This window comes from Monodelphis domestica, chromosome 7 (genome assembly GCF_027887165.1).
Source record: "Monodelphis domestica isolate mMonDom1 chromosome 7, mMonDom1.pri, whole genome shotgun sequence".
NCBI lineage: Eukaryota > Metazoa > Chordata > Mammalia > Didelphimorphia > Didelphidae > Monodelphis > Monodelphis domestica.
The window spans coordinates 145752158-145775648 of NC_077233.1; the positions used below are offsets into that span (position 1 = coordinate 145752158).

At 51.3% G+C, this 23491-nt stretch overlaps 2 protein-coding genes across 7 annotated transcripts in view; one reads left to right on the forward strand and one right to left on the reverse strand.

The window, feature by feature from the left end:
- RHBDF1 (rhomboid 5 homolog 1) overlaps positions 1-17287 on the forward strand; it is a 47200-nt gene extending 29913 nt beyond the window's left edge. For 2 of the 3 annotated variants that reach the window (XM_056805771.1, XM_056805770.1), the window contains exons 2-19: positions 329-474; positions 677-807; positions 2210-2317; positions 3376-3589; positions 5513-5719; positions 5892-6014; positions 7231-7391; positions 8092-8349; positions 9250-9361; positions 10725-10799; positions 11076-11237; positions 12543-12643; positions 12911-12974; positions 13871-13965; positions 14212-14287; positions 14454-14554; positions 14859-15012; positions 16507-17287. In XM_056805771.1, coding sequence (XP_056661749.1) covers positions 355-474; positions 677-807; positions 2210-2317; positions 3376-3589; positions 5513-5719; positions 5892-6014; positions 7231-7391; positions 8092-8349; positions 9250-9361; positions 10725-10799; positions 11076-11237; positions 12543-12643; positions 12911-12974; positions 13871-13965; positions 14212-14287; positions 14454-14554; positions 14859-15012; positions 16507-16926 — 2682 coding nt within the window. In that variant the 5' untranslated portion in view covers positions 329-354 and the 3' untranslated portion in view covers positions 16927-17287. The remainder of the gene's footprint in view (positions 1-328; positions 475-676; positions 808-2209; positions 2318-3375; positions 3590-5512; positions 5720-5891; positions 6015-7230; positions 7392-8091; positions 8350-9249; positions 9362-10724; positions 10800-11075; positions 11238-12542; positions 12644-12910; positions 12975-13870; positions 13966-14211; positions 14288-14453; positions 14555-14858; positions 15013-16506) is intronic. The other variant, XM_001364756.5, reaches the window with a different exon arrangement.
- Positions 16023-23432, reverse strand: SNRNP25 (small nuclear ribonucleoprotein U11/U12 subunit 25). Of its 4 annotated transcripts, none has more exons than XR_470305.3 (7): positions 23108-23432; positions 22178-22268; positions 21730-21835; positions 21090-21164; positions 19552-19610; positions 19219-19275; positions 16023-17122 (listed from the first exon to the last, which is right to left on the reverse strand). XR_470305.3 is itself a non-coding variant. In XM_007499167.3 (6 exons), exons 1-5 carry the CDS (start codon positions 23303-23305, stop codon positions 19553-19555), a joined length of 528 nt encoding a protein of 175 aa, XP_007499229.1. In that variant the 5' UTR covers positions 23306-23432; the 3' UTR covers positions 16023-17122; position 19552. The 4 variants fall into 4 exon arrangements, 2 of the variants coding, with proteins under 2 accessions (XP_007499229.1, XP_001371960.1); XR_470304.3 differs by lacking the exon at positions 16023-17122 and adding an exon at positions 17638-18131; XM_007499167.3 differs by lacking the exon at positions 19219-19275.
- Positions 23433-23491: the final 59 nt, after the last annotated feature.

The window sequence follows — 23491 nt, forward strand, 5'->3', positions numbered from 1 at the left end:
CCTCTGGCGGCGTCTAGGAAACATGGAGCTAAGTTGAAGTGGCCCCTGGGCCAGGGGGAATGCCCGGACATTTTGCTGGATAATTGAGACGGGGCAGATAGGATTGGTTCCTTTTGTGCCTCTGTTTTCCTTCAAATAGCTGTGTATGTGGTAGTATCTGGGGAAATGCTTCCTAAGGCTTTCCAGGCGTGTCTGGGGCTGTTGGGAATCCCAGCCACTGGAGCATCCACTGGAGCCTGGTCTGCCCCTCTGCTCACATGAGACTCGCCTGCCTCCTGCCCAGCCCTTAAGCCAGGTTTCTGTCTCCATTCCCTATGCCTGTGCCTAGGCCCGCCTGCCGCCTGAGCTGGGACAATGACTGAGGCTCGGAGGGACAGCTCCAGCAGCTTACAACGAAAGAAGCCACCATGGCTAAAACTGGACATCCCAGCTTTGAGCCCGGCCCCGGCCCCTGAGGAGCCCGTCTTTGTGCCGGTAAGAACCCTGGTCCGGGGCTCTAACCCTAATAAACAGGGACCCGCTCGCCCGCCCAACCAAGGCCCTCCCGTCCTAGGCACCAGCAGGGGGATCTCGGGGGAGTGCTCCTCTCTCCTGGGCTCCCCGGAGCCTTCCAGGAATCACGGGTAAGAGGAAGCTTAGAAATGCCAGTAACTCCCTCACCCGCCTTCCTTCCAAGCCTCTGAAGCGCCAAGCCTTTCTTCGGAGCGTCAGCATGCCGGCCGAGAGTGCCCGAGTGCCATCTCCCCACGAGCCAACCCGGCGGCCAGCCTTGCAGAGACAGACGTCCATCACCCAGACCATCCGCAGGTAACGGTCTCTTGTCCCCGGGGCCCCTGAGTACCGTGGCTGGGATCCCCAAACACAGTCCTTTGGCCTTCCTGCCTAGAGAGGCTGCATGGCACTTTGGAAAGAACTGGATTTGGAGATGGAGAACTGGGTTCTGGGTTCTGATGCTAGTCCTGCTGAACTGGACGCCATCGAGTTAGACAGGGGCCTTGGAGATCCTCTGGTCCCCCCAAGAGAAGGGAACTTAACGCTTGGGTACCTCCAGCTGCTCTTCCAGGAATGGGAAACTTCCTTACAGCTTCACAGGTCTTTGGAATCCCAGCTGGGACCTGGCCAAGGGCCCTGGGCACCATATTTGGATTCAGAAAGCCTGGGTAGGGTGGATGGGACAGGACAGGGCATCCGCTAGAAGACCCAGGGCCGAGGAGCCGTCCCTGGGAGAGACAAAGAGGTCAGTGAGAGCCCCCTGGCCTCCCCTGCTGTCTTGGGAGAGTGAGGAAGGTGAATGGGGGCTGAGGGAAGCAAGGGGCCTGGAGTCAGGATCTTTCTGTGTCTGCTGGACACCAGGAGGAGTTGTCAGGCTCTCAGGAGAAGGGCGAGAGACAGGCAGCCTGGTGTCTGCTTTTTACAGTGGTCGAGTCAGGGTTCGTAGGCTTGAATTTTTATTGACTATTGATAACTTTCAATATAATTTGTGCCTTTAAAAACAATATTCTTAGGAGTCTCTCAGATTCTCCAAAGGACCATTTACATACAAAAAAGTTTAGAACTGCCCTAAGAGATAGTGAAATGAAGCCAGTCTTTCTGACCTCACCATTGGCGGCAATTCCTAGTCTGCCATCTTGTTCTGTTCATGCATCCACCCGGATCTCAGGGCTTTAGAATTTGTGAACCCATCAGCCTTGTGAAGTGTCCTTGTTGGCTCCAGATCTCAGAGCCCCACATTCCCAGGGGGCTGTTCAGGGGCTCCTCTTTACCCCAGACTGCAAAGTAGACGCGAGGAGTCGGGTGTGGGGGGCGCCCTTCCAGCCTATTCCTCCTCCACCTAGGGACATCCCTTGGACCCTGTGCCACATCTCTAGGGCTGTCTGCTCCCTTCCTCCCTCTGAGTCTCCGCATTCCCCCCAGTTTCTATTCTCTGCCTTCCTTTCCTTCTCCCTCGTTTGCCACTTCTCTGCTTCTCTCTTTTGCCCTTCTCCAGCTCTGGGACTTTTGTCTCTGCCGCGCTTGCCTTCCCAGCTGTCTGGCCCTTTCTTTCCCCCAAGCCCCGGCTCTCTGGATCTCGGAGCCTCTTCTCCAGTTCACGCTGCTCTTCCTCTCCCTCTCTGTTCTCTTCTCTTCCCCTCTCCCCCTCTCTCCCCGCCTTCTTCTGGGCCCTTCCTCACCTTTCTCCTCCTCCCTCCTCCCCGCCCCTCCCACGCAGCAGCCGACAAGTTCACTTTGAACGAATCCACACCCTGCCCATCCTGGGCCACCAGGCCTCCCGCCGGCCCCTGCGAAAGCGCCAGTGGCTCTCTCGCTCCCTGTTCAGGTATCTGGCGGGAGGGCAGCTGGGCGCATGTGTGTGCGTGTGATCTCTGCACTCCCTGGGCCGTCCTGGCCCTTGCACGTGTGTGCTGTGGAGACTGCGGTGCGTAGGGTGACCGCCCGCCCGCCCGGGATGGCCACTACTTTGCATGCCGCTTTCAGACCATTTGCAGATGGCCCAGTGAATGCCCGAGTGCACTGCCCTGTTCTTCTCTTGCCATGGGCCTCCATTCCAAGGGCTTCCAGCGGTCGAGAGTGCTCTCCCTGGCCTGGATGTCAGCGCCCCAGTTCTGATCCTGGCTCTTTCTGTCACTGCGCCCAATGGGTATAATGACCCTTCGCCCCCCTACCTCGGGACGGTGCTGAGGGGCATCCAGTGGAAGGCAGAGACTTCTAAAACGGGTGGGGAAGCGCCGAGGATTCCTAGCCTTCTGCCCCAGTGACGGTGGGCCGGTGGGGGAAGCTTGTCCCGGGGCAGGCGGGGAGCCGGGGCGCACCCCTGGCTTTCCCCTCCCCGGACCAGGAGCGATTGGAGAGAAAGGTAAAAGCCTGGGAAGTTCCTGTTTCCTTCCCAAATCCCAGGCAGCGGAGGAGGAGTGCGGGCTTCGTCCTGGCCTGGGTGGTGGGGGATGGGGCAGGAAATGGACAGTCAGACAGGGTGCACTTTGGGCCACCCTGAGCCGAGCAAGGCTGGGAGAAAGAACTCCAGCTGACTCTTACTGGATACAGAGAAGGCCACGACCAAGAAAATAGGAAGGAGAAGGGCACAGGTTGGGGTTGGGCTAAGAAACCTGGGGAAAACTTGGAGCCGTGGGGCAAGGAAGGTGCGAGGTACGGCTTATGTATGGGGGAGACACCAAAGCACGGAGGGAGGGGGGCCTGGGCCAAGGGGTAGGGAGGAGAAGAGAGAAGAGGGGCCGTGTCCAAGAGGACCCCCCACATGACCCCACAGGGGAAGGCTCCCACTTTGTGGATGGGGCGCGGGGCCTCTCTTCCCTTGGATAAGCCCTCTCTCCCGCTCTCCCCTCCTGAGGCTCGCTTCCCCTCTCACCCGTCTCACAGGGGCACAGCCGACTGGTTTGGGGTGAGCAAGGACAGCGACACCAACCAGAAATGGCAACGCAAGAGCATCCGCCACTGCAGCCAGCGCTACGGGAAGCTGAAGCCCCAAGTGATCCGCGAGATGGACCTCCCGAGCCAGGACAACATCTCTCTCACCAGCACCGAGACGCCTCCCCCCCTCTACGTGGGGCCCTGCCAGCTGGGCATGCAGAAGGTGAGCGGGGGAGGGCCCGGGCGAGGGCGGCGTCCTGGGAGTGACGCCTGGCTTCCCAGGCCTGGGCCTGGTGTCTCCTTTTCTGCAAGATGGAAAGACGAATAATTTGGGGACTTGTGGAGAGAGCCATCCTGACTGTTGTTGACCTTTGGCCCACTTTTGTTTTACTGTTCATGAGGATGTTATTAAGATATTTTTATCAGAGAAATATTACATCAACCAACAGCTTCCCTTCTGCTTACACCGGGTTGGGCCCTCTCCTAGGAGTTCTTCCTTTTTGAAACCCACATGTTTATATTTTTAAAAGGTTCCTACTTTCTGTACTAGTATCCATTCTAAGACAGCAGCGTGCTAAGGGCTGGGCATCGGGGTCAGGGGACTTACCCAAGGCCACGTCGCCTAGGAAATGTCGGAGGCCAGATTTGAATGTGGGTCCTTGACGCGAACTAGGCCTGGTGCTATCGTGATGGGGCTGCCTAGCTCTCTTGAAACCCATCCTTTTTTTTTTTAACCCCTTACCTTCTGTCTTAGAATTGCTGCAAAGTGTCGAGCCATAAAGGCCGGGCAGTTGGGGTTAAGTGACTCGCCGGGGTCCCAGGGCAGGTCTAAACCCAGGCTCTCTTGACTCCAGGCCTCGTGCTCGGTCCACCTCGCCGCCCCAAACCCATGCGTTTAAAAAGGCGCCTTCTCTTCCTGTCTGGTCCTTCCTCACGCCTGCCTCCCGAGCCCCGGGGCGGAGGGAGAATTCAGAACCCTCTCTGTGAAAAGGAGTTTAGCGATGACACGTGTATATACGTATCGCCCGTGTAAGCATGAGACAGGTCCGTGCGCACACACACACACACACACACACACACACACACACACACACGGCAGAGCTGGGGCCTGGGGTCCCCTCCAGCTCCATTCACGATCCATCCCAGAATGGCTCAGGAGGTCTCCGCTGGCATCTGGCTCACACTGGCCCCCCTCTGTTCCACGCCACCGTCAATCTGTCAGTCCGTCACCACAATAGAAAGATAGACTCGCCTCTGGGCAGAGCCTGGCGGTGGGCCTGCGAATGGGGAAGAGGAAGGGACTGGACCAAGGCATCCTCTTCACTCAGAACTCACCATGGTGGGTGAGCTCAGACATGCGTGCATCTGTAAAACTAGAGAGCCTAATCTATAAACAGAATACTGATGTGTGTGTAGCCCAAGAATGAGTAGCATCATCATAGTCTAAACAGAGGCAGCCGGGTGGCTCAGTGGATAGAGCAGCAGGCCTGGAGACGGGAGATCTGGGCTTCAGATCTGGCCTCAGACACTTCCCAGCTGTGTGACCCTGGGCCAGTCACTTGACCCCCATGGCCTAGCCCTTACCGCTCTTCTGCCTCGGAGCCCATACACAGTATTGACTCCAAGATGGAAGGGCTTAAAAAAAAAGATTAGTTCAACAGAGCCACCTCCGTTAGATAGGGAGCTCATTGCTGGAGACACCCAGTAAGAGGGGCTGGAATTTGAAGGAGGAGGGAGATGTTTGGCTCAGTCTAACAAAACAACCTCCTTACGGTTAGAGTTATCGGGAAGTAGAGTGTTTTGGGGGCCGCGTGTCTGTTTTTCCTTTCATTGAAGGTGCTTTAGCAGAGCTTCGAAGACTCCTTGCCGGCGGTTTTGTGGGGGGTTAATTTGGGTCAGGGAGTTGGACAAAATGGCCTTCGAGGTCCATGCCGGCTTCTCCTACAGGCCTTCGTCTCAGCCTGTCCCTCACCACCACCGGCCCTTTGGGGTGCTCCAAGGCCGACGGCCTCCAGCAAGGCCTTGGAGGCAGTGTGGAGACCGCGGCTTAGCCTCCTGTGTGTCCCCAGGGCCAGGCCCCGGGGTGCTCCGCCCCTCCCTCCCCTGTGCTCTCCCACATCCCATCAGGCCCTGTCTCCGGTTGCAGATCATCGACCCTCTGGCCCGAGGCCGGGCGTTCCGCGTGGCAGATGACACGGATGGCTACAGCATCCCCCACACGCCTATCACGCCCGGGGCCACCTCCCTCTGCTCCTTCACCAGCTCCCGCTCTGGCTTCAATCGCCTGCCCAGGAGGCGCAAGAGGGAATCCGTGGCCAAGATGAGCTTCCGGGCAGCGGCGGCCCTCGTGAAGGTGAGGGGGGCCGGGACCCCCGTGGGGAGCGCCTGGTCTGCCGGTCCTTGGCTGAGGGGTGCGCATGTGCCTGTGTGTGCCTGCGAGGGGGCGTGGGGGAGCTCTCGAGAAGACACGAGGGCCGGCGGGGTTGGAGTCTCGGCCCAGCCCACCGTCGCTCTCCCCCCTGCAGGGCCGCTCTGTGAGGGAGAGCACCCTGCGCAGGGCCCAGCGCCGAAGCTTCACACCCGCCAGCTTCCTGGAGGAAGACACCGTGGACTTCCCCGAGGAGCTGGACACATCCTTCTTTGCTCGGGTAAGTGAAAAGCCACCTTTGCCCCAAAGGCTGGGGCCCTGAGCATGGCTTCCCTCTGCCCATCTGCCCCATCTTTCCGGGAATCTCTCACGTGGCTGTCTCCCGGCCTCTCTCCCAGCCTCTCTCCCGGCCTCTTTCCTGGCCTCTCTCCCGGCCTCTCTCCTGACCTCTGCCATTTGTTTCTCCTGCTTCATCTCCCCTTCATCGTGGGGCCCTCCTCCAGCACCTCCCGAGCTTTGTCCCTCATGTCTTCTTCCCCTGGCCTCTCTCCCGGCCTCTCTCCCAGCCTCTCTCCTGGCCTCTCTCCCGGCCTCTCTCCCAGCCTCTCTCCCAGCCTCTCTCCCGGCCTCTCTCCCGGCCTCTCTCCCGGCCTCTCTCCCGGCCTCTCTCCCAGCCTCTCTCCCGGCCTCTGCCGTTTGTTTCTCCTGCTTCATCTCCCCTTCATTGTGGGGCCCTCCTCCAGCACCTCCCGAGCTTTGTCCCTCATGTCTTCTTCCCCTGGCCTCTCTCCCAGCCTCTCTCCTGGCCTCTCTCCTGGCCTCTCTCCCAGCCTCTCTCCCAGCCTCTCTCCCAGCCTCTCTCCCAGCCTCTCTCCTGACCTCTGCCGTTTGTTTCTCCTGCTTCATCTCCCCTTCATCGTGGGGCCCTCCTCCAGCACCTCCCGAGCTTTGTCCCTCATGTCTTCTTCCCCTGGCCTCTCTCCCAACCTCTCTCCCGGCCTCTCTCCCGGCCTCTGCCGTTTGTTTCTCCTGCTTCATCTCCCCTTCATCGTGGGGCCCTCCTCCAGCACCTCCCGAGCTTTGTCCCTCATGTTTTCTTCCCCTGGCCTCTCTCCCGGCCTCTCTCCCAACCTCTCTCCCGGCCTCTCTCCCAGCCTCTCTCCCAGCCTCTCTCCTGGCCTCTGCTGTTTGTTTCTCCTGCTTCATCTCCCCTTCATCGTGGGGCCCTCCTCCAGCACCTCCCGAGCTTTGTCCCTCATGTCTTCTTCCCCTGGCCTCTCTCCCAGCCTCTCTCCCGGCCTCTCTCCCGGCCTCTCTCCCGGCCTCTCTCCCGGCCTCTCTCCCGGCCTCTGCCGTTTGTTTCTCCTGCTTCATCTCCCCTTCATCGTGGGGCCCTCCTCCAGCACCTCCCGAGCTTTGTCCCTCATGTCTTCTTCCCCTGGCCCTCCCTCTCTGCCCCTGCCATGAACACCCTCCCCACCGCCCCATTTGCTCAGGAAGGAGTCCTCCACGAGGAGCTGTCCACCTATCCGGACGAGGTGTTCGAATCCCCTTCAGAAGCCGCCCTCAAAGAGTGGGAAGAGAAGCCTCCGGAGCAGGCGGACCTCACGGGGGGCGCTCTGGACAGGAGCGAGCTGGAAAGGAGCCACTTGATGCTGTGAGCCTCTCCCCTGGGGGGGCCCTGAGTTTGGGGTGAGGGGGAATCTTAGAGAAAAGGCCGGCCTCCCCCCCAGACTCTCTGAAGCTCTGGAGCCGCTCCTCCAGTGGGGAGCCCAGCAGGGGAGAGTACAAAGGATCCTGGAGGGGGAGTCAGAACCCCCCAGTTCAAACCCTAGCTCTGCCTTTCCCTGCGGGGCCTTGAGCCAACCATCTCCCATCTCTCGCCCTCATTGTCCTCCTGTCCTTATTACACAAGCGAAGAGGTAGCTTATCGAGTCATGCGGAGGGCATGTGTAGGCTTGATAAAAGGAATTCAAAAGAGCTGCCCCAAAATGGGCTTTTAGAAGGGGAGGGGCGGCGGCGGCGAATTCTGGCAGAATGGCCCCTTTGGACGGGTCACAGGGCAGGGCAAGGACCTGTCGGGGCCTTGAGGCTGGGGGAGTCTGCTCATTCCTTTTAGGTTCTGTGATCTGTGAGTTCGCCTCGCACAGAGGAGGCGCTTAATGAATGTTTGTTGATTGAGATTTCCCCTTGAATGGGTGTTATTCCCCGATGAGCTTTCTGGGGAGCTTCTTTGGCCATTCCCCGTCATTGGCATGTCCCAGGCTGCATCTGCTGGTGGAGGTGGGCCCTAGAAGGTGCCCGAGACTTTGGGCAGCTCGGGTGGGCCCTGCCTGAGCCTGGCCGTGTCTTTGCAGGCCTCTGGAGCGGGGGTGGCGGAAGCAGAAGGAGGGGGCGGCCGTGGCTTCCCAGCCCAAGGTGCGGCTGCGGCAGGAGGTGGTGAGTGTGGCGGGGCCACGGCGAGGTCAGCGCATCGCTGTGCCGGTCAGGAAGCTGTTTGCCAAGGAGAAGAGACCCTACGGACTGGGCATGGTGGGTCGGCTCACCAATCGCACCTATCGGAAGCGCATAGACAGCTACGTTAAGCGGCAGATTGAGGACATGGATGACCACAGGTGGGGAGTGGCCAGAGGAACGGGGGCATACGAAGCGACCAGGAAGGGAGTCTCGGGCGCCGAGGGTTGAAAGGTTAGGGGGATTGGGGGGCTAAGGGCTCTAAGCATGATAGGAACTTCCAGATTTACGGGAAAGGTCGGTTTGGTACTGAAAAGCTTCTTAAATAGCAATAATGATCTTTATGGAGGTTTTGAAGTTTGAAGGTTTGAAAAGTGCTTTATATCCAGTATCTTACTTGAAATTCATTCTAATCTGTTGAGGTGGGTGTTTTTTAGGCATTACTTATCCCCATTTTACAGATGAGGAAACAGACCCACAGAGGGAAAGTGACTTGCCCGTGATCACACAGCTAGTGACAGAGGCAGGATTTGAACCCCTCACCTGATTTCAGGTCCATCACCCTATCCATTATACCAGATTTTAGATAGCCGATAGCTTTCCCGTGGGGCTCATTCATGGACCCCTTGGCTTGAGAGCCGGATGAGATTCTAAAGAGATCATTGCGTAGGCATTGCAATGTAACAGGGCTTTGGGTTTGGAGTTAGGATGTGGGTGTGAATTCTGGCCCTGCAGGACCTTGGGCAAAGCACTTTCCCTCTCTTAACTGTTACATGAAGGGGATGTACTAGAAGAAGTCCTTTCCAGCTCTAAATGCTATAAGCAACTTCATTTTGCAGTTGTGGAAACATTGCTTGGAAAGCTGGCTACTGAATCAGAGTCGAGGCTTGAACTTTGTCCTCTGACCCGTGCTCCCATTTTAGTTTCTGTCCATCATCCAATTGGATGTCCCTAGGCTTGGGGGGTCTGATTGCACAGGGAAGGCCCCTCTGTGTATGGTGTTCAGCCACTGTCTCCTCAGGGTGGCCTGGCACAGTACTGAGCCCTTTGTTCATCTCCAGGCCCTTCTTTACCTACTGGCTGACCTTCGTGCACTCTCTCATCACCATCCTGGCCGTGTGTATCTACGGCATTGCCCCCGTTGGCTTTTCTCAACACGAGACAGTGGACTCGGTGAGTACCCCAGGGAGCCGGGGTGGCATAGCCATAGATGTGGGCCTTGGCTGAGAGCTCCATGCCAGGCATTCCCTTTCCCCAGCTCTCCTGGCATCTCCAGCTTCCACCCAGGGTCACTTTAGTCATCCCAGGGTATTAAGGGTAAATTTAGGGTTGAGACTGAATATAAATTTAGTTGGTTACCATGGATTTAATTTCTAAATCCCAGTGAAGCACTCAAGTCAGAATAGAATTTTGTGGTGGTTTATTTACAATAGGAGGAAGAAATTAAGAATGAGAGAGAGAAAGGAAAAAGAATTTAAACTGCTCCAGCTCAGGCTGAGCCAGGCAGGAGTTCAAAGGCCTTGGCCAAAGGGGCTTCCCCAGAAAGCCAAGGGAAAGGGGAGTCAGTCTTATCACTCACCTCATGACCGTCTCAAGGAAGCCGTCTGAGGGGCTCCTCCAGGCTCGAGTTCCAGAGTCAACTGGCTCCCAGCTCTCCCCACAGGAAGTGACGCAAAATACAAAGGCAGTTCTCTACATCACTTCTCGTGTCTCACATGTGCCAATGGTGGCTCAAGCTTGGCTTAGGACAGCCTAGGGGACAGTCAGTTGTTTCTGATTTGTCACTTGCTAGCACATGCCAGTGTGGTGTGGGTATATACATTCCTGGGTGCTGGACTAAGCAAAATGGAGAAAATCTAAAATTCACAATCCCCCCTGATGATGATTGGGGGGCTGTGAATTTTAGAAGGGCAAGGTGGGAGTTGGGATAACACCATTTGTTTCTGGTCAGGACCCTGGCTGGTCTTTGGACCTCCCCTTGGACTCAGTTCCTTCCCTCCTGGGGCTTCAGATCTCTAGCAGAGCATTTGGCCTTTGTGCCCAGATACCTGGAGAATTCTCTCTTCCCCCAATGTCATCCCTACCTTTATTCCTTGGGCAAAAGCCTGTGGCTGTGCTGGATCAGGCAGGGAGGGGAGAAGGTCCCAGAGAGTAAAGATTCCACGGCCCTGAAATCCTCTCCTCCCACTCCCACCCGCACTGGCCAGAGTATAGTGCAGAGGATGAGCCAGGCTCCAATCTCACACTCTCTGCCACATAGCATCCATGTGACCTGACATTTTGTCTCCTGGCCTTTGGCTCCCTTCTCTGTAAAAGGATGGGGGCCAAGGCCAGGGGCTCCCTGGGCTCCCTCCAAGCTCCGAGCCATGGCTCCAGAAATGGTCCCATGGCCCCTTGTTCTGACTCCCTGCTGGGTCTCTCTGGGGTCTGCCCCCTCCCCTCCTCTGTTGGCCCCCCCCCCCCAGCTGGCCCTGGCCTAGGCCCCCCCAGTCTCCCTTCGGGCCTGTTCCCTTCACCATTTGCACTTGCCCTACAGGTCTTGCGGAACAGAGGAGTTTATGAGAATGTTAAGTATGTGCAGCAGGAGAACTTCTGGATCGGCCCAAGTTCAGTACGTTTTTATGGTATAGTGTGGAAGGGGCACTTGATGGGGAATCAGAGGACAAGGGTTGGAGGCCCCATCTCTGCTGCTTCTATCCTTTAGGTGACCTGAATAAGCCTTTCCCTGGGCCTCTGTTTCTTCTCACATCAAATGAAAGATTTTATGATCCTCTAAGGTCCCTTCTGCCTACAAATTCTGTGATCCAGGGAGGGCTTGGAGCTAGGAAAGGGGTCTGTCCACACCTGATGGTGACTCCCCATTCTAAAGTGTGACTCTCTCACACAGGAGGCACTCATCCACCTTGGGGCCAAGTTCTCCCCATGCATGCGGCAGGACCAGCAGGTGCACAATTTCATCCAGGCCACTCGCGAGCGAGAGAAGCACTCGGCCTGCTGTGTGCGGAATGACCGATCGGGCTGTGTGCAGACTTCTGAGGAGGAGTGCTCCGTGAGTACCTGCCTCCTTCCCTGGGCGCCCCCTCTTCGGCCCAGATCCTAGTGACTCCGGGAACACCAGGGACCTCAGAGGTCATTTCATCCCCTGCTTCATCATACGGATGAGGGAACCAGAAGGGAAGGGTCTTAGGAAGGCTCCTACCTACTTGATCCAAGTCTTGCTTCCCTCCTTGGGGGTGCAGTTGTGGAGCTTGGGTTGGGGTTTGCATGTCATTGAGACGAGCTCAGCTCTCACTCAAGCCCCAGGCTTACCCCCAGCTCCCAAGGGGCTGCTGGAAATTCCCCTTCTCACCTTGGGGCTCGTATTTAGTGAAGGAGTGATGCTCTCTCAGGGCCCTTCTGGGTAGGATGCTCTATGAGAAGCTCCACTGGAGTAGAGAGAACATGGATCTGGAGTCAATAGTCCTGGCAAGTCACCTAACTCCCGAGCCCCATTTTCCTCATTTGTGCTGCCCTGCCTAGCTGTGATGAGACAGCCCCGTAGCCCTCCGTCATCACCTTTCTTCCCTTCTGAGTTCCCCTCTGACTCGTCACCCTGGAGAAGATGGTGACATTTTAATGTGTTTCTGCCTCCCCATGACATTGCCCCCACACCTGCTCTGGGCCCCAACACCACCCCTAGCCCTGACATTGGGGGGGGCGTAGACAGATGGAAGAGGTAGGCTGCGAGAGCCCAGAGACTTTCCACCACACTTGCACTAAAGTCATGGTGTTTGTTTCCCTTTATCATCCATGTCCGTGAGTGTGTTAGTGATTTAACCCCAGCCCCCAAAGTGTGTGCTGATGATTTCCATGTTTCCATAGAACTTTGCCAGTTGCTCTCTTCACCCCAGCCCTGTGGGGTAGGTAGTGCAAGTATTATTATCCCCACTTTACAGATGGGGAAACTGAGGCTCTGAGAGGTTGTGACTTGCCCATGATCATACAACTAGTAAGTGTCTGAGATGGGATTTGAACCCAGGTCTCTTGATTCCAAGTCCTGCTCCTTTCCATTAGAACTTGCTGGTAGTAGTATCCACATCACCCTTCTTGTTTTTATGATTCTTTTTTGACTATTCCGGTGTTGTCCTTATCTGTATAGTAGCCTGCATGATGTAGCTCTTTTTACTCTGCATCATTTCTTATGGCTTCTCATTTCTTTGAAGTCTTTGTATTTGTTATTTCTTATGAAAGTCTTACTTCAGAAAACACTTTCCCCCAGGGATTAGGCCAGCCCTTCTTTTTTGAACCCCCAATCCCTGCCCATTACCCAGAACCTTCTAGTGAGGCTGACCCTACCCACGCTCTTTCTCTCCAGTCCACGTTGGCCGTGTGGGTGAAGTGGCCTATTCACTCCAGCACTCCAGAGCTGGCTGGGAACAAGAGGCAGTTTGGGTCTGTCTGCCACCAGGACCCCAGGTAGGTCACCATGGTGGGGCCCGCCCTGCCGTTCCCAATCCCTTGCCCTGGACTAGAGACCCGTAGCATGATAGATTTGAGAGCTTTGATGCGAATGGCCTACTTCTGTTGAAGGGTGGAATGGGTGGAAGGGGATGAGCATGTAGGATCAGTTTGGGGGGAATTTAGATTGTTCCAACTTGGGGCTACAAATATTTGGGTTGGTGTGGGGAGGCCCGGGAAGGTGAGGGCCAATGGCAGAGGGTCTGACCAGCTATGGCATTGCAGGGTCTGTGATGAGCCATCCTCTGAGGGCCCACATGAATGGCCGGATGACATCACTAAGTGGCCGGTAAGCAGGATACCTTCATCGATGGGAGGGAAGTAATGGGCACCTTCAACTCTGGAGACGCAACTGTCCCCTAACCCCGGGATCCTGTGATATTGCAGCTCTCAGGGACAACCAGACCTAGGCCAAGTGTCCTTATTCTTCCTGAATCTGTGGATGTGGGGCTGCCTAGTGGAAGAAAAAGCCAGGCAGGTGCCCAGGGACCTCCAGGCAGTTCTCCATCCCCAAGGGACGATGGGAATGGCTCAAACCCTACTTTATAAAGACATCACATAGAACATCAGTCCTTGGAATTTATATATTCCTGTCCTTTTTAGGCCCTCTCTCAGCCCAGCTTCACAGTTTGTGCCTGGCAAAACCTGGGACAGAGCTCACTTTAGGAATACCAGTTAGAAAACACATTGCGAAGGATCATAAGGTGGAGAGAATCTTGGAGAAGCTGTCATCCAAAACTCTCAATTTACATATAGAGAAAAGTCCAAAGAGTGACTTGCCTAAAGCCACCAAGGCAGTAAATAGCACGGCTGGGATTTTAAGCCCAAGGCTTCTGACTCCAGCTCCCAACCCTTAACACGCACCCTTATAGTCATCTAAAAAGCTCTCCTAAAGCCATACTATCACCAAAGCCTGGGTCAAGGTTTACGGTCCCCATTTTACCGAGGACACTGAGACTCAGGGGGAAAGAGATGGCTGTAAGGAGTAGCAAGAATGGACATAGAATGAGAACCTAGGCCTCTGGCCTGAGAGCTTGGGCTTCTTTTGGTGATACTCAGTGCCCTGGGCACTGTGGGCAGTAGGAAGGGGCAAGCCAAGGGGTGCCTTACTGAACCAGTCTTGCCCTTCCTCATCCATATGGGGAGGGAATGACTTTCCTTTCTCTCCTAACCTGTCTAACCCAGATCTGCACCAAAAACAGCGCTGGGAACCGCACCAACCACCCCCACATGGACTGTGCCATCACCGGGAGGCCTTGCTGCATTGGTACCAAAGGAAGGTGAGAGAGGACTAGCCCCTGCCTCCCCAACCAGGCTTCTCAGGGACTGGTGCGGTGGGTGCTGGGACATATGGGAAAGGCCTGAATCATCCACTGGCTGGATAATGGAGACTTAACTAGATTGCCGCACTAAGTTTTGATGTCCTGAGAGAGTAACAGGCTGGGAGGAGGAGACCAGATTATAGAGGACCATTGGGGTGACTCAAAGCCAGCTACTACCCTGTCTGAACTTTCCTCCCTCTTAAGGTGTGAAATCACTTCTCGGGAATACTGTGACTTCATGAGGGGCTATTTCCACGAGGAGGCCACCTTGTGCTCCCAGGTATGGGGGTGGGCGCAGGGAAAACCTTTTCAGGCTCCTTTAGGAATAATAATAAAAAGGCCAAATGTCTGAACAGTGTGTTTGGGGAGGGGAGCACCAGGAGGCTGATGGCAAAAGGATTTGAGGTCTTTTCCCTGGGGATACTGATGGGCCACTGTCCATGCAGGTGCACTGCATGGATGACGTCTGTGGCCTTCTGCCTTTCCTAAACCCTGAGGTTCCTGACCAGTTCTATCGCCTCTGGCTCTCTCTTTTCCTACATGCTGGGTAAGTGACTGCCCTCCTGGGGTGGGGATGACCAGGCTTGCTGGGCCTATTTGCCTCCTGTGTTTCCTTATCCTCACTGTCCAGTTTTGGCAGGAATTGGGGTTAGGCATAGAGGTGGGGAAAATTAAAAGCATTAATTAAATGACTACTGTGCGCAAAGTGCCCCATTTATAAATAGAAAAATGCCTTCTAACAGAGAGGATAACATATGGACTTTAGTGATCTAGGTGGGGTGAACCCTAGGGTTTGTAAGAGAAAATAGGTGTATATAGTTCTAAGTATTCTGCTCCCCTTTCCTTAACAGGATCTTGCACTGCCTGGTATCTGTCTGCTTCCAAATGACGATCCTTAGGGACCTGGAGAAGCTAGCTGGGTGGCACCGTATCTCTATCATCTACCTTCTGAGTGGTATCACAGGCAACCTGGCTAGTGCTATCTTCTTGCCTTACCGGGCTGAGGTAAGGCTCTAAGGCGTTCCCATGGGGCACATACATGTCAGTCAGTCTGGGTGCTATTAGGATCTATCTGTTTTCACAGACCTTCCTTCAGTTTGGCTCACTGAGGAATGCTTTGCCTTTCTGGTTGTCATTTTCTCATCTTTAGAGGGAGGGGACTATACTAAATCAGTGGGATTTCCTTTGAGTCCTGATAGACCACAGTTCAACATCCTGAGAGTTCTTTCACTGTGGTCCTTGAAACCAGCGTTTTCTTGTATTGTTTTGAATCTTATTTTCCTAACATGAATGTAAGGTAGTCGAGTGCTGGGCCTATCTCCTTTTCTTCATATCCCCCAGAGCTTAAGTGACACATTCTGGATACATGAAGACTCCTTTGAAGGTTAGAGGCAGCATTATGTCACTGACCCTCATTTTCTCTGGCACATTGCTGAAAATGTACCTAAAGAGAATTTTTTGCAAATGAGAAATATTGAACCACTTTGTCCCTAGTATGGGATCAGACACAGTAGGGGAGAATTCCAAAAAAGCGCTTAATGAAATCACTACCCTCATGGAACTTGTAAACTCTTAAGTGTATGATGGAAATCTTGGCCTCAGGAAAGAGTTTTACAAAATGTCCCTTCTTGCTTTTGGCTAGTTGGGGACTATGGGAATGAAATGGTGCACGTTATTAGATGGGAATACTTCATTATTTCCTTAAATGCTTTTCTTAGTTACAAGGGAAAGGCTCATGGATTAAGTGGTGTGTATGTGTATATGAGAGAAGAGGGTAGGTGGGAATGATATCCAGAAAGGACTAATATAAAAACAAAAATCATTTCAATAAACTTATTCCCACAACTTAAAAAAAAGACAAGATTTGTGGGGTTCCAGTCCTGGCCCCACCACTAACTCATTCCTTTTCTATAAGATTGGATTTACAAGCTTATTCAAGATTGTAAGAGATACAAAAGGCTGACTAGAAAAGGTTCTTGTTACAATGATTTTACAAATTGCACTACAAATTAATCTTTTAAAGTGGAACATTTCAGGTTTATTCAAGATAATCTAGAACCGTCCAATCAAGAAACTTGAACCAATCAAATTCTTGGTTCCTTTGAAAATTGTGGTTAGTCAGTCTGTAAATAAAGGGTTTACTGTGTTCCAGGCACTATGCTTAGCATTAAGTTAAGGCAGAATTCCTGGTCTAATTGGGGATGCAATATGTAGGCTACTATGTATAAACAAACTATCTAGGACGAATAGGAAACAATTCACAGAGGAAAGACTTCTTGTAAGAGGTGATGGGACAGTGAGCAGACTGGGAGTTTGAGTCTAAAGGTACTCTAGAAAGAAACAGGCCTTTAACAAGCCTGTTTGCTAGGGCACTTCTGAGCCCAATCTGTTCCAGTCCCTCTCCCTTACCCCATCTTTTCATTTTTAGTCTTGGCCCCATCTCTTCCCCTAGTGGGCTACCCCAGCAGCTCCCCCTTCTCATCATTTCCCTTCTTGCAGGTTGGCCCCGCTGGTTCCCAGTTTGGCATCCTTGCCTGCCTGTTTGTGGAGCTGTTCCAGAGCTGGCAGATCCTGGCTCAGCCTTGGCGAGCCTTCTTCAAGCTTCTGGCTGTGGTGCTGTTCCTCTTCACCTTTGGCCTCCTGCCCTGGATCGACAATTTTGCCCACATCTCTGGGTTCATCAGTGGCTTCTTTCTTTCCTTTGCCTTCTTGCCCTACATCAGCTTCGGCAAGTTTGACCTGTATCGCAAGCGGTGCCAGATCATCGTCTTCCAGATCATTTTCCTGGGGCTCCTCTCTGGTCTGGTGATCCTCTTCTACTTCTACCCGATCCGCTGTGAGTGGTGCGAGTTCCTCACATGCATCCCCTTCACAGACAAGTTTTGTGAGAAATATGAATTGGATGCTCAGCTCCACTGATCCAGGGCCATGGGAGGTGGAACTTGGAAGGGAGGGGACAGTGGTGCTGGACTGGAGCTAGGAGCTGTGTCTCCCTTTCCCCCAGGTGGGGACAGACCCAGTCCCATCCCACTGGCCAATCTTGCCCACCTCCCAGACTTCTGCTCTCGGCAGTCCAGCCTGGCCCTGCCTCATCTCACCGTGACTCACATGTTTCCTGAAAACAGAATGATTGTGCCTTGTTCAGTTTTGTTGAACCCCTTTTATGCTTCCAGGTTTTTATTACACTAGTGTCCATAACTACCTTTTTAACTAGCCCAGCTGACGACCACCACACGTGGCCAATAAATGGAACGGGAGCGTTTTAGCTGCCATTAACTCAGCTTGTTCCTGTCTCTTTCTCCTTTCTAGGCCGTCAACCTCAGTGGGGTAAGGGAGAACCTTCAAAGGCAACCGGAAAACAGTAGCCATAGGTACCAGGGACATTATGATAATATGGAGCCACGAAATTATGGAAGGTTCAGATGAACTTTTCAAGAAATCAATCAGACTAGGGTGGGGGAGAGGCAAAATTATTATTTTTAAGAGTTGAAGAATTTTAAAGGAAGGTAGGAAGATAGGAATATGGTGGGAGTAGGCAAGGGGAAGCTTTGCCAGGTCAGGAAAAAAGTGGTCCCAGTCACTAGTATGAGAAAAGATGCTTCTGAATACAAGACAACAAAAGGACTCAAGTGCCTTTCATCAGCAGAAACAATGTTTTATAGAAATTGTAGCCCCACTTCCCTTCCTTTTTACTCAAAATAAAGATCCATAGAGTTTGAATGTAACAACAAGAATAGAAGAGGGGCAACTGGGTAGTACAGTGGGTAGTGCCAGGCCTGAAGTTGGGAGGAGTTGAATTCAAATTTAACCTCAGACAGTTCCTAATTCTTAGGCAAGTTACTTAACCTTGATTGCCTAGCCCTTGCTACTGTCATATAGAGCTGGTTAACTAAGACAGCAGATAAGGGTTTGTAAAAAAAAAAAATACATATAGAGGAGAGATAGGGGGCAAATACAATGAAAACATTCAGAGGGTGCTGGGCCCAGTAGGTAGGTCATACCCAAAGCACCAAGTTTCAAGTCTTCTGCTCCTTGGGATAGCCCAATGTTGTTATCCCTTTCCTTTCCAGTCATGCTCAGGGCTGGATAAAAAGATCTCACTCCTGGATTTGTACTGCGGATCCCTATAAAACAAGGAACCTTTCAATCAGGCAATTCTGAATTGGTAAAATATTTGATTATGTTGCCAAAAAGTGGGACCCATCTCCAGAGGAAAGTGACAGTATTTGACACAAGGACCCGCTCCCTTTAGACTGGACTGGATTAGGAAGAGAGCTGGGCATAGGTCTTAATAGGTCTTCTACCTTTTTGAAAACAAAGTTTGAAAACAATGGTCTGATCATTACTAGAGGAAGGGGGGTAGCTGAAGAACCTGCCCTCAAAGACCTAAACTCACTAGTGTGGGAAGTAAAAGTGTGAGAGTGTATAAATGTGCAATGTTAGTCAGACTGGGTTTACCTGGAGGTTTTTAAGGTCCTTTGAAGAAAAGCTCCAAAGGAAGTTTATAGGCTTCCTGAGTGCTAACAATGTCACTTTATATGTTGTGTCATTGACCAGCTGTCATCTCCAGCAGTGGAGATGACCTGCACTGGGTGAGCCATGCTTTTTCCTCTCCTCTCCTCACCTTTGATAACAAACAGCATACATGTAGAAGCGGGCTACAGTTAGAAGCAAAATCTGTGGCCAGGGAACAATATGATGCTACATGGGCCTTGTGAATAGCAATCAATGCCATCGACTTCATAATTATACCTATATTTCTAGAGGACTTTATAATTTACAAAGTATGTTCTTTACAATGACTTTGGGTTGTTTTATAGTTAATTATCTCAATCTAACAGATGAAGAATCTACGCATTCAGAGTTACACAGTTATAAGGCTTAGTGCAGAAAACAAAAATGGGACACCTAGTGTTAGGATTTTAACATATGTGTGGTGATAAATGCTAAGCCAACACCCAGGTCTCATGCTGTGGCAGAAAAAGGAAGGGACTAGAGACCCGGGTTCAAAACCCAGCTCTTGTAATAACTAGCTGTCTGACCCCAAGCCAAGTCTCAATCTCTCTTCTGCCTAGTCTCCTCACCTGTAAAATGAAGAAGTTAGGCTAAATGATCCCCAAGTTCCCTACTAGCTAAAAGGAAAAAAAAAAAGGTCTTAAAATCTCTAAGTTGAATGCTTTTTTGCCACCCTCTACCCATGCCACAAATCACCTGAATGAGAAGATGATCTATCCTGGCAGCCTCCTGCATCCTTCTTTCTTCAGAAGGCTAGAAATAGCACAAAAAGGATGACTGTCGCACAGACCAAGGCCACTGCCCAGACCTAATCCCCTGGCCCAACCAGCTATTGGAATAACTACAAACTCGTGAGTCCCAAATTAGGGGACATTATGAGCTAGTATACAGAGAGGCAGATCATTGTGGCAGTTAGGAAAAAGTCTAACACTGGCATGAGCCTAAATGGACTGAAGTAAATGCTATAAGTGCAAACCTATCCTGATCCTTAGGATAAAAAGGCTCACCAAGTCTTTTCTTAAGCATTACCTCATTTGTTCCTCAGCTTCTTGATAAAGGAGACCTCATCTCTGTTTCGGATGCCGTACCTGAAAGGGAATACTGGTTACTAGTCTGGAATCATACACCACAGTGATTCCTTTAGGCTGGCTTGGGGTTTTGTATAGGGTCTTGCTCTGTCACAAAGGACAAAGCTAGAACAGTGGACTGAGGCTGGGGAACTGATGCTCAGATAAGCAGTAAAAATCCTAACCTTATTGCTTAGTGGGAGATCTTGAACCCTGGGCTAAAAAATAACTTAAGATGTGTTGGATTCAGGCTCTTTCTACATTTAGCTCACTAACATGAGGGAGAAAGATGATACAAAGTATCAAAGTCCATCTCTTTAACTTAAGATGATGTTATTACCTTCCTTCAGCTCAATTCCTTTTGGTCCAGTTATTTCCATGATTGGTTAAAGGCTAACTTTGGACTAACAAGGATCACATTTTTAATGTGTGTTTTCCTTATAATAGTCATATGGCAAACCAATCCAGTATCCTGTATCCTTGCCAAGAAAACCTCATAAAAGGTATGTATGGTTCATAGGGTCATGAAGAGTCAGACAACGGAATAACAAGGCCTTTAAACCTCGTTGTAGAGCCCGATAAGCGGGTCTACAAGGAAGGGGTTGTCCTTTGTGATAGGGACCCGAGGAGAAGTAGGGAATTGGCAAACCAGGGTGAAGAATGACAGACACGGACAAGTCAGTGTTTAAATAGGGCAGGCAACCCCTATGATTTTCCCCTTGGGAGGAAAATATGGGGATCAATGGAACACGAGGTAAAGGAGAAGATTAAGGTGGAGAATGTAAGCCATAGCCCAGGGAGAGGCTTTAGAGAGGGAGAGATGGAGATTGCTAGAGCAGATTGAAGATCCAAGAGAAAGATTCATAGTCGCCACCTCTATATTTATTGCCTTAGTCTGTTTAGGGAAGTATTCCCAAGCACGTAGTAACCACTTTACAAAGCATGGACCATATGGATTGGATGGTGAGGTAAGACCACTTTCCTGGGCAATTGTGGCTCCGATCATGTTAATGAGTCTGCCCTAGGCAAGGGCCACATGGCCATTTCAAGGTTACATTCACAAACCTTATTGGTAAAACCTTGTGCTTGGAGACACAGTAGCCATATATTTATGATTCATAGATGTGAATATTCTTGGGATGCTACACTCGTTCCATTTTTACCTTTGTCTACCTGTTCTCTTCTTCTCTTCCTATTTGATATCAAAACTGGGGTCAAGCTAACATTTTAGGAAAGCTGCTAACAGCCAAACTTTCCAAAAAAGAAGCCATTCATCAATTCAAAATTTATCAGACACATGGAGATCCCTGTGTTGTTGTACACGTCCCCTCATACCTATGTTCAGAATACTATTCTGGGAATGTTGAGTGGGGAGAACATGTTCTCAGTCCTTTATGAATTAAATGGGCACCTTGAATGTCTGCAATCATTTAGGCAATGCTGGTCTACATGAACTGATCTCTAGAACTTCCTGCAGCATAAATGAAATGGGCCACTTACTCTCGGAGCTTCTTTCCATCTTCAGTTAGCTTCTCTCCAGCAAAAGTGAGATGATATGTTCTCCATATATATGACCTGAAGATCTCGCCAAGAATTTAAAAGAAATAGTGAAATAAAACATTAGAACTCAATGCAAAGGTAAACAATGCCTATTATCAAAGCTAGATCCCAAGTGCTCTCTAAGATTATTCGGTAGACTAGTTTCCTTCTGAGGAGTAAGGCTATTCAAGTATTCCTATGTGTCAACAAAGTGGCACAGTGATGAAAGTGCTGAGTGTGTATGTAGTCAGGAAAACCCATCTTCCAGACTTCAAATCTGACCTTAGACACTTCACAGCTTTATGACCCTATCACTTAACCCTGTTTGCTTCAGTTCCTCATCTATAAAATGAACTAAATAAATAAAAAACCATTCCAGTGTCTTTGCCAAGAAAATCCCAAAAGGGGTCACAAAAAGTCAGAAACAACTGAAAAGCAACTAAACAAAATCTGTCAAAGGGAAAAGAGATCCTGAATAAATGAATAACCATTAGCTTTCCCTAGAGATCCTAGAGCTAGAGGTCTGATATTTATTTCCTTGTCAAGACTTCTATTCAAGCTAAGGGACAGAGAAGAGATGATAAATCTTTTAACAACTCACCAGCTGATATGCTGTATGCCTCCCTCTCTCTCCTGTTTGAGTTGCACATATCTCTGGATAGCCTTCTTCAGGTCCAGGGTTGTAGCATTTTGCACCACGACAACAGCTGAAATGTAGGTACAAAGCATATAAAAGTTCCTAATGGGCAACCTGCTCTGTCCACCCATCCTAGCTTTAACCTAACTGCCTACAATGGGGTGGGGCTCTTCAAAAAGGAAGGGAATTGTAACTCAAGAGACTGGTAGGAGGAAGTGGGCAGAAATCTTAGGATTTGGACCTGATTTAACTTTGGGGCAAGCTCCTTCCCCTCTCCACTGTCAGCTAATCCTGACTAGGTTTTACCACCCCTAGTAGCAAGTCTCCCAAATGGTTACAGTAGCCAAATATGAATGTTAACTATCTCCAGGGCAGTCAAAATGAGGAAAAAAGATGACTAAAAAGTTCTTACGCATCACTTCTCCATCCACTTTGCACACTCTGACAGTCATGGCTTGGCCATATTCCAGGGCTATCTGAGAATTTATCTCCTCCAACGTGACCTGGAACACAATACTAATTACTTAGAGAAAAAAGACTATTAGACTTAGACCTAGAAAAGGTTCTGTAAGACTATCTGGAAAGTGATGCCCTTTCTCTTTAAGGTTTACAAAGGGCCTTCTTCCCAGCAAGCCTATAGGTAGACAGCTTAATATACATTATCTTCATTTCAGAGGAATCTGAAGTTCAGAAAGGTTAAGAGTATTATATTTTACAGAACTTGTTTTAGTGTCTAGGACCAAGATGGTAACAAGTTTTGTTTTGAAAAGACTTTTACTTATACTGGTTCCAAGTCTGAAGGGCAGAATGGGCTAGGCAACAGGGGTCATGATTTGCCTAGGAAGTGTGAACCCAGGACCTCCAATCTCTAAGCTTGGCTCTCAATACACCAAACCTACCTCGTTGCCCCAGTAACAGGTTTTTTACTTCACTGTGCTTGTCTGCCAAAAGGGGAATAAGTTGAGTAGAAGCCATTGGTAGCTACTGCCTAGTCTGATCCACACAATGCTAATGCCCATTCCCCTCCTATTTCCTCAATTACACAGACCTCACGAGCTTGGAAGGACCAGATTCTAATTTCTACTTGGTTGCACTCATTTTTAGACTCTTGGCTTCACCATCCGGAACCTCCCTCCTCTCCCAACTCCCCCGGATTAGACTGTAAGCTTCAGTTTTGTATCCTGATGGTTTAGCACAACGCCTGGCATGTAGCAGGCATTTAGTAAACGTTAACATTCATTTTAATTCGTGACCGCTGGTTTTCACATATTACTATACGAGGCCAGGACAGAAAGCTGCGGGAGCTTGGGCCTGGGTCCCAGCGACCCTTTCCTTTCCGTACTTGGATAGGCAGGTCACAGAGCAGTGGATCCTGAACAATCATGGCGAGTCCCTCTTGAAATACGTCCACCACCTCGGCGTGAGGCAGCGCCTCCTCTTCGTCATCCTCATCCTCTCCACCGCCGCCGCTGCTCTCTGCTTCGACCTCTTCCTTAACGACCTGTAGCTTCTCCCCTATATCCCAGTCCTCTTCCTCCATGCCTTCAGCAGGAAACTTCCGAGTAAGCGTTCGCGTTCTCAAAGCGGCCTCTGGGAAATAGGAGAAAAGAGGACTGCCGCAGGGGCCGCTGGGAAACGGCTATTGGTCAAAAGAGAGGGGCGGGGCTTTGATGGCGGCTGACTAGGGCCAGAAGGCAGACGGGGAACGGCTATTGGTGGAAAGGGA

Coding starts and splice junctions, on each gene's coding strand:
- SNRNP25 (XM_007499167.3), bottom strand. CDS start 23,305: ATGGAGGAAGAGGACTGGGATATAGGGGAGAAGCTACAGGTCGTTAAG. Junction 21,165..21,729: donor GGCATACAGCATATCAGCTG/GTGAGTTGTTAA, acceptor CGAGATCTTCAG/GTCATATATATGGAGAACAT. Junction 19,611..21,089: donor GATGGAAAGAAGCTCCGAGA/GTAAGTGGCCCA, acceptor ATTCCCTTTCAG/GTACGGCATCCGAAACAGAG.